This window comes from Chamaea fasciata, unplaced genomic scaffold (assembly GCF_029207755.1).
Source record: "Chamaea fasciata isolate MVZ Bird 193981 ecotype frontalis unplaced genomic scaffold, bChaFas1.0.hap1 SCAF_2, whole genome shotgun sequence".
Classification (NCBI taxonomy): Eukaryota; Metazoa; Chordata; class Aves; order Passeriformes; family Sylviidae; genus Chamaea; species Chamaea fasciata.
This window is the reverse complement of record NW_027094087.1, coordinates 1,054,872-1,069,558: the sequence shown is the minus strand read 5'-3', so window position 1 is coordinate 1,069,558 and position 14,687 is coordinate 1,054,872. Positions and strand designations below refer to the sequence as shown.

Sequence of the window (14,687 nt, the reverse complement as noted above, 5' to 3'; positions counted from 1 at the left end):
AATCTTTCTGGGGTTCCTTTCTGCTTAGCACAACATGTCTTTGTCCAGGAGATGGGGGGAAAAAATACCCTTAACCTGCTCATTTTTCTGCACTTGACAATAATGAGCACCAAATAAATAAAATTCAGCCTATGGAAATACAAACCATAACCCGAAAGCTCATCACGATGTGCAGCGGTGGGGGGAAAAATGCCCCCAAAACCCAAGCCGGTACAAAACCTCTTTCTGCTAATGAATATTTATTTCATTTCCATACTTCCAGGCTCCTCAGCTTTCTATAAAGGACTGAAACCAAGCTCCTTTTTGGCGTTATTCACCCACCATATAGCAAAGGACTTTGCTGCCCTGAACACCACAATGCCAACAACGGAGCACGCAAGCAATCATTACTAAAAAAGAAATGCAAAAAGAACGGGGAGGAGGAAACAATCCACATTTTCATAAAGACGACCGGAATACGCATTTTATCCAGGCAGAAAAACCTTAACACCGCCTTGCATCTCCCAACCTGGATGTCCCCGCTTTCATTCCTGCGGATGCTGCGCGCCGACATCCCCCCGCTCGGCAAAGCCTTTAACCATTTTCTAACCATTTAAAAAGCATTTTACCCCCCCGGGAGGGCTGCGGGACAGGGCTGACGGCTCCGCTCGGCCCTTCCCGTCGCATGGAGTTGCCGGCGGGCTCGTCAATAACCCCGGCATCTCTGCTGCCGGCCCCACGTGCCCCTCCGGATATTTTGGGGGGGTTCGCCCATCCCTGGGGGGGCACCCCCAGTCCGGGCATCCCGTCCCCTATTCCCACGGACGGGGGTGAGCCCGGGGAGGGGGGGGAATACAGCCCCTGGGAAGGGGGAACAGCAGATTTTGGGGGGCAACAGGCTGGGGGGGAAATAGCCCAGTGCGGGGACAACAGGCTGCACCGGGGGGGGGACAAACAGCGGGCTCCAGGGGACAACAGCCCGCGGGGGGAACAGCGTCTGCGAGCGGGGGGACACACAGCGGGCTCGGGGGAACAGAGCCCCCGGGGAGGAGAGGCTCCGAGGGGACACGGGGGCAGGAGCCCCGGGGGCAGCAGGGGGGGACACGGCCTCTGCCGGGGTGTCCCCCCCCCCGCCCCGGGGCCCCGATCTCCGCTCCCCGCCCGGGGCCGGGGGGATGCTGCCCCGCCGCCCCCTCCCCGTGCGCTCCGGGGCTCGGGGGCAGCCCCCGGCCACCCCCCTCCATCACCGCGGTGCCCCCAAGCCGCCACCCCTTTCCCGCCGCTGTCACCCGGGGGTGTCCCCGCTTCCCTTCCCCTCACCTTACCTGCGGCTGCTCGGGCGGCGGCGGCCCCTGTGCCGGTACGGCAGATCTCCCTCTCCCGCTCCTCCTCCTCCTCTTCCCGCTGCTCCCGCAGCCGCCAGCCGGGAATGGGGGGGGGTAGGGGGGGCAGTACCACCAGCGGGACCGTTACAGCCGCCGCCGCTGCGGGGACTACAGCTCCCGGCATGCCCCGCGCGCCGCCGCCGCGGCCCGCCGCCGGCCGCCTCGCGCGAGGGGCCATGAGTAGTGTAGTCCGCGCGGCAGGCGGGGGAAGGACACCAGGCGACAGGGCCCGGACAGGCGCGGGGCCTATTGGGAGGTGTAGTACGGCAGGGGTAGGGCCGCCGGGCACAGCGGGAGTTGTAGTTCGGCGAGACATGACGGGAGCTGTAGTCCGCGGAGGCCGATGGGCGGCAGAAGGCCTCTGCGGGAATCCCGTCGGGATGTGCCAGATGGGGCTCCACGGCGATCCGGGATTTGATCCCGGCTCCGGGAGAGCCTTCCCGAGTCGTCTGGCGAGCGCGGAGCCGCGGGCCGCGGGAGAGGAGCGGGGAGCCGCCGGGCCCGGCCTTGCCTGCCGACCCCCGCCGTCCCCGTGGGGCTCTGCCGCGTCCTTCTCCTCGCACCCGAACCGAACCCGAACCGAACCCGAACCTTGCTTAGGGCAGGAAAGGAGTATTTCGGGAAGAGATGGAGAATTCCTGCGGGCACTCCCCCCACGCCAGATCCTTCACAACTCTGGCTGCTGTTCCATGTGGGGTTGTGGGGATTTTTTTTTCTTTTTTTTTTCTTTTTTTTTTTCTTTTTTTTTTCTTTTTTTTTGTGGAGATTCACGCTGCAAACTGTGTCTCCTGAGGCACAGATGTGGAACGCATCCCCTGGGAGTCCGGGAATCGGGACGCGGGTGACAAGGCTCGGTGTTCCCACCCCCGGGATGGGCGTGGAGGGGATGACAGACATGCCAAGAGGGAATATTTCTCCTTGCGCATTTCTCCCGCAGGATTCCAGCGGCACCAATGGGACACGCTCAGCTACGGGAAAAGGAGCCTCCGGAGGGATTTGTGGCGTATTTAACCAGGTGCCGACGTGTCCTGAGAGTGGGGATGGACGGGAACAGCAAATGCCGGCGGTGTCACCTGCAGCTGTCCCCAGGTTCAGCTCTGAACCGAAATCTGGGGAGACCCCCTGTGGAAGACACGGATTTCCCGAGACGTGGGAAGAGTTTTGAAATTCCTTTGTTTCCTGCCCAAACCCCAAGGCTGTGGCTGGGATGGGGGAGATCCCCACCAGGCACGAGCCACTGCAGGCAAAGCGGGAAGAAGAACAAACCGGAGGCACTGAAGTTCACAGATTTTATTAAGCAGCGCCCGATTGCAGTGGAAAATGGGAGGGGAATCCAGGATGTGGCTCTTCTGAGCGAGGGGCAGAGTGTATTCCCACATGGCATCCTCTCCTTTCGCTGGCTGGAAGTAATCTCCTGGCTCTTTGGATCACCACTTCCACCCAGCATGCTCCAGGTTTATCCTATTTAACATAAAAAAACACCACCTCAGCTGACAAAAAAATTAATAGACCGAGCCCCCCAAATCCCATGCCGGCACCATTTCCTTCCCAAGAGGAAAACCACAATGGAAAAGTTTGGAGAACAATTTATCCCAAACTGGCACGTGTCTGTGTGGAGAGGCAACCCAGGACAAATCCAAATTTCAGCCCAAATCCCTTCCTAAAGGAACTTTTTTCCGGACCCATTGCAGGACAGAGTCTCTGGATTTTGCCTCCCTCAAATCCAGCCAGATTTCCAAATAATTTCCCTGATTTGGGGAATACTCAGCACCACCGGGACGTTTTGCAGCCCAATAACCAGCACGGAGGAATGCACAAGGAGGTGATTCCAATTTAACTCCTTTGGGATCATCCAGTGGGCTGCTGGATTATTTTAATTCCTTCGGCTGCTTGCCACAGTAATGCCAGCGCTGGAGGGAGAGGAGGGGAAAGGCCTTCACATTGAAAAACGTGCTGGAATAGAATTTTTTTTATATATATTGTGCGTTGCCATGTGCTCAATAAACACCTTTTACTAAGAGCTCACCCTCAGCTGTCACCTGACTTGGGTCCTGACTTCCCCAAATAATCCAGCCTCACGTCCCAGAGCCCAGGACGGTTCTAATTCCAGCAGAAGCCAGGACAGGCATTGATTTTGACACAGCAGAGGACTGCTCCCTCCGCTTGGAAATTTCTTTCAGACGAGCACTTCGGCGCTTAAACTTTGAGTCGTTCCTGATTGATGCTTTTTTTGGATGGAGCACCTCCTCATTCCCAGCGCCGGAGCAAAATCCTGCATCCCCCAAGCATTTCCTCCCCGTGCCCACCCCGGACCCCCAAACTGGGGGCTGAGCCTCTTCCCAAGGGCACTCACACTGCTGGAAAAGCGGGGATTTGAGGAGAAGGTGAGGATCGGAGCTGCTGCATCAACGACGGGCGCTCCCGACGGCACCAGCCCGGCAGCATCCCCGCCGCGCAGGCGCCGGGCAGAGGCTTTTTGGGGACAAACCGCTGGAAAGCGGGGTTTTCCCGGCGGCCGGCACTTGGGGATGCTGCTGCCGGACTACAGCTCCCGGCGAGCCGCGCGGGCGGGCAGAGCCGGGCGGCGGGAGAGGAGCGCAGCGCATCCCGCAGCGGGCACCGCCGCCTCCGCCCGGTGAGGGATGCGCGGGGCGGCTTCGGGGGGCCGGGGGGCGCGGGGGGAACCGGGGACGGGGCACCGGGGCGCGGGGAGAGCCGGGGGGGCCGGCACTCGGAGGTGCGGGCTCCTGAGGGGGGCAGGAACGGTGCCACAAAATGTGGGTACCGAGGGGAAAAGATGCCAGGGGATGTGGCGCCAGATGTGGGTACCGAGGGGTCGTGAGCAGAGTGGGATGAGGGTGGCACAGGGATGTGCGTGCAGAGGGATGGGGGTGCCGGGGGATGAGGCTGTGCTCGCCCGGGGGATATGGCAGTACGGGTGATGATACCAGGGCTGCAAACTCCATGGGGACCTGGATACTCAGGGGTTCAGGCACTCGGTCACGCAGGCACAGAGGTGCTGGGGGGGCGTTTGTGCCTCGCCGTGCCCCCAGAGCTGGTGGGAGATCCTGGAGGCCGTCCCAGGGTGCCGAGTTCCCGTCACTGGGAGCTGGGATTCCCAGCCGATGGGTGGATGTGGGGGCCGTGGGCCAGGGAACTGCTCCTGCCTGTCCCTGGGGTGTTGGCTCTGCTCGGGGACCTGGGGAGCGATGACTTCATGGCCTTATTAAGGACTAATTTCCATCCAGGCAGGGAAAATAAACAAGTGTAGGTGTCGTTTAGCATGGAAAGTTACTGGGGCTGTGGGGAAGCACTGCCTGTTTTCATACGTGGCCCGGATTTCTCCATTTACCTCCACGGGACGATAATCCCTAAATCCCAATGAGATTAAAGGCAGAAGGAAAGGTGGCCGGGGTGCCTCCTTCGCGATGTTTCCCAGATGACGACATCCCGCGTCTGCCTAACCCCGATTAACCCGGGCGCTGAGCTCATTCCCCCCAAAATACCAGGAGCAACAAGGGTGAATCCCCATCCCACCTCACCCCCGGAGGCTGTGGGGAGGTGGGAGCCATGGGCAGAGCCGGAGGCGAGGCAGGAGCTGCTATTTTAACCCCATTATTCTTCCCATCCCAGCAGATCCGGCGAAGCCTGCGGCAGCCATGGCGCTGGTGAAGAGCGGTTGGCTTTGGCGGCAGAGTAAGTGCCACCCTTGAGCTTTCCAGGTTGGGATCCCCCCCAAAAAAGCCCAGAGAGGTTTGCTGGGAAGAGGTGGGGTGTGGGGGACACCAGGAGCCCCAACCTGAGCGGGTAATCCACGGCAGCAGGGAGATTGTGGCTCAGCCGCTCGCGGATTTACGTAAGCGGAGAGAGGGGCTGCCTGCCATGAGAACACACACGGCTCCGTGTCCGGGGCTGGATCCGCTCCCGTGCGCTCAGCAGGGCAGCACCCAGTGCCCTGATGGCTTTTTTGGCAGCTTCTGCCCATTTAAAGCCACCTGGTCACGCTGCCCCGGATGCTCATGCCAGGCACAGGTGTCCTGTGGGACGCAGCGGCTCACGGGAGCTGGAGGGATCCAAGTTTGGGGGACGAGGTCGGGTCTGGTGAGCGCGCTGGCCGTGTCCCACCGGGCTCGCTGGGGTCCTTCACCTGCTCCCTGCCCCACCAGGCTCCATCCTGCGCCGCTGGAAGAGGAACTGGTTTGTCCTCTACCTGGATGGCAGCCTGGTTTACTACCACGATGAGACGCAGCGGGACATGGACGGCCGGATCCACATCAAGTACAGCTGCCGGGACGTGCGGATCGGCCGCGAGTGCAAAGGTGAGGCCAGCCCCCGCTCGGAGCCCTGCATTCCCAACCCCATCCCGCGTGTGGCTGCACCCCTCTTAACCCATGCTCCACCTGTGCACATCCCCAAAATAACCCAGGCCGCCTCATTCACCCCTCCTCATCCCCAGGCAGGAGACGCTGGAGCATCTCTGCCAGCGCTTTTCCTGGTGGAGGGAAGGAAGGGAAAGAAGGGAGGGAAGGGAGGAAGGAAGGATCTCTCCTCCTGGTTTGTGCTTGTAACAAACAGGATCCCACGGCCCTGACTCATCGCTCACGTCTCGCACAAACAAGGAGAACAAAGCAGCAGCTTGGCTGGGCCCCGCAGCCCACGGCCTCCGCACAAAGCGCCTTTCTCGGGCTGGGAGCGGTGGTGGGAGCACAATCCCACAGCTTTGTGCTCACTGGAGGGTCCTGCCAAGCTTGCAGAACCGGGGAAGACACATGAGCCTCGAGGATTTAAGATTTTGCTCTTGTTCGAGCTCACGATCCCACTCCAGCAATGAGCATCTCCCGTTCCTACAAAATTTGAGTGCGCTCTGGCAAGTTCAGAGCAAAGGCAGCTCAGCCTCGTGGCCTCGAGCAGGTTTTTAGCAGTTTGCTGCCCTTCCATGTTCTTGCTGCCGTGGGGGCGGAGGTTTCTGCCCATCGGCTCATTCCTTGTGTTGCCTTTTAACCTGTGAGATCCTGACCGCATCCTGCACGTGGAGATGGAGCCAAAACTAAACCCACCATCTCCTGTGCCAGGGGGAATTTGGAGCCCCGGGGAGGGTCTCTGGGGCATCTCCTTGGCTGAGGCTGGATCCCATCCCCATCCTTTCCTTTCCCAGACGTGCAGCCACCCGAGGGGAGGAGCCGGGACTGCCTGCTGACCGTGGTGCTGCGGGACGGCTCCAAGACCACGCTGTGTGCCGAGAGCGAGGATGACGCCGTGTAAGTGACTTTTCCATCCCAATTATCCCAGCCTGGAAAGGGCCTGGGGGCACGAGAGCCCTGTCCCGCTCCCAGCACATCCCACTCTTGGCTAAAACTGCCCCCAGCCCGTGTTCTCAAACACGCTTGCAGGGTGAAAGGTGCAGGAGACTTGGGGTTCTCACTGAATAATCCAGAGTCAAAAGCAGCTGGTTTTAAGCAGTTGGTCTCCTGATGGGGGATTTTCCTCGTGGATAAGAAATCCCCCCCCTTGGCCTGACTAAGGAGAAGGGTTTCCATCACTATTTGGAAATAAAAAGTCTTAATGTGAAGCCCTCAGTGGCTTGAGGCAAACTGCCCTTTTTGGCGCTGTTCCACTTCTATTTACTTCTAAAAGAAATTAGAAATTAATTTTTAAAAATAGTTTTATTTTTATAAAAATTGATTTCTTTAAAAAAATAAAAATTTTAAAAATGAGAAGCGGGAAACGTTCAGCTGAACTTGGATGGATGGGAACGTTCAGCTGTGGCCAAGGAGAACTGAGCTTGACCTCAGCTGAGTGGAAATTCACCCATTATGTGCTCTCCCCCCCCAAATTTAGGTGTCATTTTCCTGCCTGCTCTTGTTTTAGCCAGGGCCATTCCTGTGCCCATCCCTGTGGTGTGGGATACGTCCCAGCACATTCCCAGCTCATATCCTAGCTCTCATTTAATAGGGAATTAAAGAATAGTGCTGGCCCCATGGCCACATCCAGGTCCCCGTGGGGAGGAAGGGGACAATTCCCAGCTCTCCAGCACCCACCAAAAATGAGTGCCTCTGTTTTGTTTGCAGTGCTTGGAAGATGGCCGTGCTGGAGTCTAAATCCACCCCGGTGAGGCTTCGTCCCCCTGAGCAGGGACACCATCCTGGCACGGGATTTGGGATCCAGGATTTGGGCTGGGAGAGGTTACCCCAACCCTGCTCCCACCCAGGCTGACGCCGAGCTTGGGGGGGCTCCCCAACACCCTCTGTGCAGCCTCGGGACACAGGGAGTAAAGTCCCTGGAGCCACAGGGAAGAAGGTGGGGAGGGGCTGGATGCCACCTCCGATGGCAGGTGACAGAGCCACTGTCACTGACTGGTGGACTGTGACGGGAGTTAAGGTGACAGGGACACAGAGTTACGGGGACACAGGTAAGGAGACAAAGACACTGTTAAGGTGACAGGGACACCATTAAGGGGAATGGGGACAGAGTTGATGTGGTGGGACGCAGTTAAGGTGACAAGGACTCACAGTTAAAGGTGACAGGGACAGTTAGAGGCAATAGGAGCACAGTTGAGGTGACAGGGACACTGTTCAGGGGAATGGGGGCAGAGCTGAGGTGACAGGAACACAGCTAAGATGACAGAGATGTGGGTACAGTGACAGGGACAAGGTTTAGGTTATAGGGACAGAGGTAAGGGGAACAGAGACACAGTTAAGTTGACAGGGGCACAGTTAAGGTGACAGGAACAGGGGAAGGGAATGGGAGCAGAGTTACGGTGGCAGGGACACTGTTAAGGTGACAGGGACACTGCTAAGGGGAATGGGGGCAGAGCTGAGGTGACAGGAACACGGCTAAGATGACAGAGACATGGGTAAGGTGACAGGGATGATATTAAGATTATACGGACACAGTTAAGGAGAACAGGGACACTATTAAGGGGAAATGGGGACACAGTTAAGGTGACAGGGGCACAGAAAAGGTGAGAGGAACAGGTGAAGGGAATGGGAGCAGAGTTAAGGTGGCGGGGACACTGTTAAGGTGGCAGGGACACAGCTAAGATGCCAAGGAAGGGGCAGAGTCAGGGTGCCCGGAGCCCAGGCTGCCCCCAGCCCTTGGGACCATTTGGATTCCCCCCGCACGGGCCTCAGGGCCCCGTTCCTTCCAGGGGAAGCCACAGCCTGACCCCCAAATTCCCCCCCACGCCGCTCCAGGTGCACGTGTACGACCCCTACGACGACGACTACTACCAGACGGTGCCCCTGGACTCCCACCAGGCCGCCTACATCAGCTCCGGCCACTACGGCCACCAGTACGGAGGTGAGTGGCCCGGCGGCCCTGGGGCGTGCCCGAGGCTGTCCCCTTGTCACTCACAGCCCCGTTTTCCCTCACAGCTCCCGGGGTGACCCACGTCATCGTGCGCGAGGATCCCTACCGCGTCTCCGGGGACCAGATGGCGCTGGGGCTGCTGGCGGGGGCCGCCACCGGCGCCGCCCTGGGCTCCTTCATGTGGATGCCGTGCTGGTTTTAGGCTGGGCCACAGCCCCTGCTCTGCTCCCCGGCCCTGCCTTGGAACCTGCCCTGAGCTCCCCTCGGCCTCCCCAAAACACCCTGGGGACAGACTCCCACACGCGTCCTGCTCCCAGCCCCAGCTTCTGCATTAAATAGCCCCCAGGTGCTTCAGAGCCCCCCCCAAACCCACTCCAGAACCCCACAGCATCCGATTCCCATCGGCACAGGGCCCGGGGAGCTGCCGGGGCTGTTGGCAGAGCTTCCCCATCCCAAATCTCCACAGGGAGCTGGCTGCAGAAATATGGGTTTGGGAGCAAAGGGGACTTACTTAATTTGGGGGAATTGACTGGATCTTTTTTGGCTGGGTGAGCCCCACCATGCAGAGGCTTTTTAAGGGCTTTTTTTTTTGGGAGAGGCTGCAGCACTGGAGTAGGAGCTGACACGGGGACAACCATAGGGATGCTCAAGAGGTGGGTAAAAGATGAAGGAGGATGAAAACCTTTGCAGGATTTCCAACCCTCTCCAACTCGCACCGGTCCTCTGGGCCTGGCCAAGTTGGAGAAATGGTGCAAAAACCCTCAGGAGCTGGAGTTAAACCCTTGGGAACTAGGCTGAGAAGAGCCCAGGGAATATCCCAGCCTCTCCAGCCAAGTAGGAGGGACACACAGGTTCACCCTGACTTTTGGGAGGGACAGACAGGCAGCACTCCATGGGGAGCAGGGAGCCTTTCTGGCAGCCAAGCCGGGATCTTCACAGCAGGGATTTGGGATTAAGGGGGGACACACAGGCCAGGGGACAAGCAGCAGCTCAGGGTTTTGGTTGGGCGACGGAAGAGGTGAGGAACAGCCGCCAAGTGTCGCCCCTAGAGCCAGGATGGTATCCCGGAACCACGACTGACATTGAATTTAGGAATTACAAACCCCATAGCTGGATAGAAAACCACCAGTGACACCAGCACCCCAGCCTGCTCCTGCTTTAGAGCCCCGGGTCAGTTCACCCCTGTGCCCATTGGGGGATTAGGATATCCCAACACACCATCCTCATCCTCTCCTGCATTCCCTGCCTCCCTCCTGCTGCGCACCCGCTCCCGGGAACAGAAAAAAAAAAGACAAAAAAACCTCTTTGAAGTCTAATAAAGGCAGTGAAAAACCAGTCCTGGCCTGTGGGTGAGTGAGGATGAGGAGGGAGGGCTCAGCTTCAGCCACCTCCGGGGGTGGGAAGGATTGTGTCCCCCTGGAGAGCTGCCCAGGGATGTCACCAGCTCCCCTTTGCCTCCCTCTCTTTCCAACCGGGAGCTCTGGGGTCGCACCTCCAGCCTCTGGGTGTGGCACAGCGGTCCCAAAGAGACACAGAAGGGACCAAGCTGCCCCAAAAATCCTCCTCCAGAGCAAGAGAACCACCATCGTGTGCTTTGCATCACGGAGCCACGGGATGAGGCATCTCCCCTTGGGAAGGGCCCAGCACAGGGTCAGGCACTGCCAGCCCCACTTTAGCTTCCAGGTGGCTGAACAGAATCCCTGGATCTGTGTAAAGCAGGAGCCACGCCTGGCTCCCAGCTTCTAAGCCAGGGATTCAGCCCCTCCGTCCCTCTGTTAATTCCAGCACAAGCCCCAGCTCCCAAGGGCTGGAGAAGAGAAGGATCCAGTCCCACACAGCCCACTGCATCCTCATCCCTTGTGCCTGGGACCCTGCTCACTCACGGCACCTCCCAGGGCACTGCTGCTCCTGGGCCACTGGCCCGGCACCCAGGGGTGGGCACGGGAATGAAGCAACCCCCGTGACACAGGGCCACTGTCCCCATTTCTGACCTGTGACACGTCCCAGCTGTGTGTGCTGGCATCCCCAGACCCCCATGTCCCGGGCTGGTCCCCCAGCGTGGGCAGCAGGGCAGGGGGATTCTGCCCCTGTGCCCAGGTGAGACCCCACCTGCAGAGCCGCCCCAGCCCTGGGCCAGCAGCACAAGGAGCTGGAGCTGCTGGAGAGAGCCCAGAGGAGGCCCCGGAGCTGCTGCAGGGCTGGAGCCAGGCTGGGAGAGCTGGGGGGGCTCACCTGGAGAGGAGAAGGCTCCAGGGAGAGCTCAGAGCCCTGCCAGGGCCTAAAGGGGCTCCAGGAGAGCTGGAGAGGGACTGGGGACAAGGGACGGAGGGACAGGACACGGGGAATGGCTTCCCACTGCCACAGGGCAGGGACAGATGGGATATTGAGAAGCTTTCCGGGCAACCTCTGCCAGGGCCTCACCACCCTCACAGGGAAGAATTTTACTCAAATATCTAATTTACCAATCCAATATCCATTTTATGATTCACCGGCCGAGGCACATAATCCCAGGCGAGACAACACTGGGAGATGGAAGGAGCTGGAAACTTGTTACCAATAGCAGCACGACCTAGAAACTGTCCACCCTTCCCGTGCCATGTCCAGCTGCTGACCTGCAAAAGCTCCTTTTTCCAAGCTCAGACGCCCACACTCCTCATCCCTGCAGTACCTGAACATCCCAAAACTGTTCCTGCTTCTCTCCTGCTGTGCTGGTCTCCCAGAGATCCAGGGGCACGGAGCAATCCAGGTGAGGACAGTGCTGGACCAGCAGCAGCAATTCCCGGGGTCTTCACGCTGCCGGTGGGAACAGCTGGTGGGAGGCAGGCCCTGCACTAGGGAGCTAAATGAAGGAGCAATTAAATAGGATATAAATAATTTTGGAAGCACAAACAATAGAACCCCAGCCCACAGAAGTACCTGGCTTGGTCTGCTCCCCTCAGGAGGGGCTTCCCAGGAGCTCGTGGTGCCTCTGAGTAGGACCAGAGGGACAAGGAGTGCTGAGGGACAGAGATCAGGGCTGACCTGCTCCATTCCCAGCTCCAGTCCAGACTCGCAGCACTCCTCTCTCCCAGCAGGGAGAGCTGCTGAAGCTCCAAACACGGAGGAAAGCTCCAAAAACCCTCAGAAAAAGGGGATCCGCAATAAGGAGCAGGCACAAGCCATGAATGTCCACCATGCCCACAAATCTCCTGGAAAACGAATCCCACAATATCCCACGGCACAGGAATCAGCTGGGGGCCACGCGACCCTCGCAAACCCACTTCTCTGGAAATCCAGCAGCTCAGGAAACGTCAGGATCAAAGCTCCAATTTCCATACAGCCCCCCTTCCCAAGCTGGGATAAATGCAGGAAAGGTCAGTGCCAAACCACCAGTGCTGGGAGCATCGATAAATCCCATTTTCTCCCTTCCCTGCCCTCTATCTGAGCACCCACTGGCTGTGGGAGGGACACTTCAGGGCCTTAATTAGCAATAACTGTAATCAAGCCTTTAATAACATCCTCGTTCCAGACGTGCTCTCCGGGTGGCCGACAGCGAGCACTCAAAATGGCTCTAATTTAATACCCAAACCCTCGGAAACAGGTGACAAGCCTGGAAAATTCCATTTGGGAACAGCACCCCTGCCTCCCAACCCAGCAGGGCAGAGCTGTGGGGCAGCAGGAGCATCATCACCCAGCTGCCTCCAGCCCTTCCCTACCCCTTATCCTCCTGGAAAGGGCAGAGCTGCAATTCCCCAGGCATTTAATTCCTGACACGCTCGAGCCCGGCCTCTCCAGCATCGATCTGGGCAGCCAGCTCCATTCTGCTCCTCCAAGAGGATCCTAAATAATTTATGAAAAGCCACGTGTGACTTTACCATGCGCTCGCACCGGGGTGGGGAAGGGAAAAATGGTTGAAGAGGGGGGAAAATAAAACCGGGTTTTTTGCCAGTTGATGGAAAATCCCTTAAACTGATGAAAAAAACCAATTCCATTGGTGAAACCCCAAGCCCAGCAAGCCTGGAAAGGCCGGCTCAGGCAGCGGGAGAGCAGCAGAGGAGGAGGCAGCGCAGATGGGAGGGAGAAGCTGCTCCGAGGTCCGGGTGTTTGCAGCTGCCTCCCTGACTGCTGGAGCGCTGGCAGCCCATGCCGCAGCCTGCCCACCCCATTTCTCATCCTTCGGAGCCGGGACATGCCCAGCATGGAAAAAGGTGCTGCTGCAGCAGGCAGGGAGAGCCCTTGCACTTCGGTTTGCGGAGGATTCGGGCGCTGGAAGCGGAACTGCAGCGAGGAGACGGCTCGGCTGCTGCAGCGGCTCTGCAGATGCTGCCAGGTGGATGCTGTGGCTCCTCCGGCCTGGAAAAATGGGGGCTGATCCCACCAGCGAGCAAAGAAACCATAAGCACCCTGCAAGCTGAGCCAGATACTCCCTCTTGGATTTTGGAGCTGGGCTGGGAGAGGAGCTTGACCCACTGCAGCCATGCGTGAGAGGCCAGGAGCAGCCTCCAGAGCAGGCGGGGGCCCCTGCCCATTCCCTGCTCCACGGCAGCCCCGTCTCTGCAGTTTAACCCAGACCCCCTTCACCAGAGGGAAGTTGGGAACTGGGATACCAGTGAGAGGTGGGAGTCCCAAGGCTACCCACGGCAGCAGCCAGGAGGAATCGAGGAGGTGAACGTGGTGTTTCCAGAGGCTCCCAGCCAGGGCAGCGCCTGGAGGTGCCAGCTGCAAGGAACGGAAGCTCCCCCCGGTGACAAAAAACCTTCTCCAGGAACTCATCCCCCCCCCTCGTGACTGCTCCCATATCCCTAATCCCAGCACAACTCCCACCACTGCCTTCCAGTTTCACGACCAGTTTATTCATGGTCCTCTTAACAGTGAAGAGCCTGACCAAGAGACCAAGGTTTGGGCACACACCAAATCCAGGTAATCCCCCTTCTCCACTGGCCAGCTTGGATGGGGCTGGTGGAAGGCGTCCCTGCCCTTGGCAGTGGGTGACACTGGATGGTTTTCAAGGTCCCTTCCAACCCAACCACGCTGTGATTCCACGATTCTCTCCTTCAGGAAAGCAAAGGGTAACTCACCAAAGAGCATCTGTTACTCACCTGCCCGGCCCCGCAGACCCGGCTGCCGTCTCCAGCAAGAAGGAGGCTTAAGGAGGATCCTCCTCAGGGAAGCTGGGCTTGCTGCACCCGTGTCCCAGGGAAGCTGAGGCAGTGGTGAGGCCGCACAAGGTGCCTTTGGGAAGGGAGCAGAGGAAGCAGCCGGATGCAAGGAGCAGGAAAGGAGCAGAAAGGCACAGCTGCAGCCGGCACAGGCCGCGCTCCGGCCCCGGCATCGCTCCTCGGGCTCTGGAAACAATCGCAGAGACACCGCAGCAACAGCAAAAACAGCCCTCCACCACCTCCCCTCCGAAACACAGCCCCCCAAAAGCCTTCCTGCCCTCACAAAAGCCTCCTGCAGCACTTCGGCCCCCCCCGTGAGGAGCTGCACCTCCCGCCTGCGCTGCGCTGGATGTGCTGAGAGAAGAGACCCAGAGCTTTCCAATGAGACAGGTATTTATTTAGTTCAAGCACTAAGGATTTGTTCTCTTGTTCTGGTTGGTTCATATTATCAAACAGAGCTGAGGTACCAGTGACATTCCAACATGAAGAAAAGGAACCTTTTTTTTTCTCCCCTTACACAATTTCTTCAACTACTTTTATCAAGACAAGACGTGAGGCATGGAATAGCTGCATGATGGACTGTACAACGAGCAAGCCAGAGCAGGGAGGAGAAAAGAAACGGAGCCGAGACCTTCGCTCAAAAAATCGCACAAAAATCAGCATTAGAAACATCTTTTCCCATGGTTCCACTGGCCACGTCCGTGGAGTAAAAGGAAATGAAAATCTAAAAACTTGACAGGCGGATGGTGCAAAAAAAAAAAAAAATTATTTAAAAAAAAAAAAAATTAATACAAAGACCACGTTGCTCCTGTGCTCACCTTGGAAGTGTGTTTTCCCTGGAGAACTGGGACGAGGACAGGACTGAGCCCTGTGGTCA

At 58.4% G+C, this 14,687-nt stretch overlaps 2 protein-coding genes and 1 long non-coding RNA gene across 7 annotated transcripts in view; 1 reads left to right on the top strand and 2 right to left on the bottom strand.

Annotated features, from left to right (window-relative positions):
• FAM168A (family with sequence similarity 168 member A) overlaps positions 1-1,503 on the bottom strand; it is a 127,199-nt gene extending 125,696 nt beyond the window's left edge. The window contains exon 1 of one of the 4 annotated variants that reach the window (XM_066207448.1): positions 1,305-1,503. In XM_066207448.1, the coding sequence (XP_066063545.1) occupies positions 1,305-1,488 (184 nt within the window). In that variant the 5' untranslated portion in view covers positions 1,489-1,503. Of the gene's footprint in view, positions 1-508; positions 528-1,304 lie in introns of those variants that run through there. The other 3 variants (XM_066207475.1, XM_066207466.1, XM_066207458.1) reach the window with 3 other exon arrangements.
• A 1,146-nt stretch (positions 1,504-2,649) lies between these two features.
• Positions 2,650-12,994, bottom strand: LOC136303827 (uncharacterized). Its single transcript, XR_010724292.1, has 3 exons — positions 11,589-12,994; positions 11,341-11,511; positions 2,650-2,825 (listed from the first exon to the last, which is right to left on the bottom strand). It is a non-coding gene; the product is annotated as an uncharacterized lncRNA (long non-coding RNA).
• Positions 3,912-10,007, top strand: PLEKHB1 (pleckstrin homology domain containing B1). Of its 2 annotated transcripts, none has more exons than XM_066207496.1 (7): positions 3,912-3,999; positions 5,001-5,060; positions 5,531-5,683; positions 6,520-6,622; positions 7,433-7,472; positions 8,558-8,663; positions 8,738-10,007. In XM_066207496.1, the coding sequence occupies exons 2-7, from the start codon at positions 5,024-5,026 to the stop codon at positions 8,872-8,874; spliced, it is 576 nt and encodes a 191-aa protein (XP_066063593.1). In that variant the 5' UTR covers positions 3,912-3,999; positions 5,001-5,023; the 3' UTR covers positions 8,875-10,007. The 2 variants fall into 2 exon arrangements, with proteins under 2 accessions (XP_066063593.1, XP_066063583.1); XM_066207486.1 differs by having other exon boundaries at positions 3,915-3,999; positions 4,998-5,060.
• Positions 12,995-14,687: the final 1,693 nt, after the last annotated feature.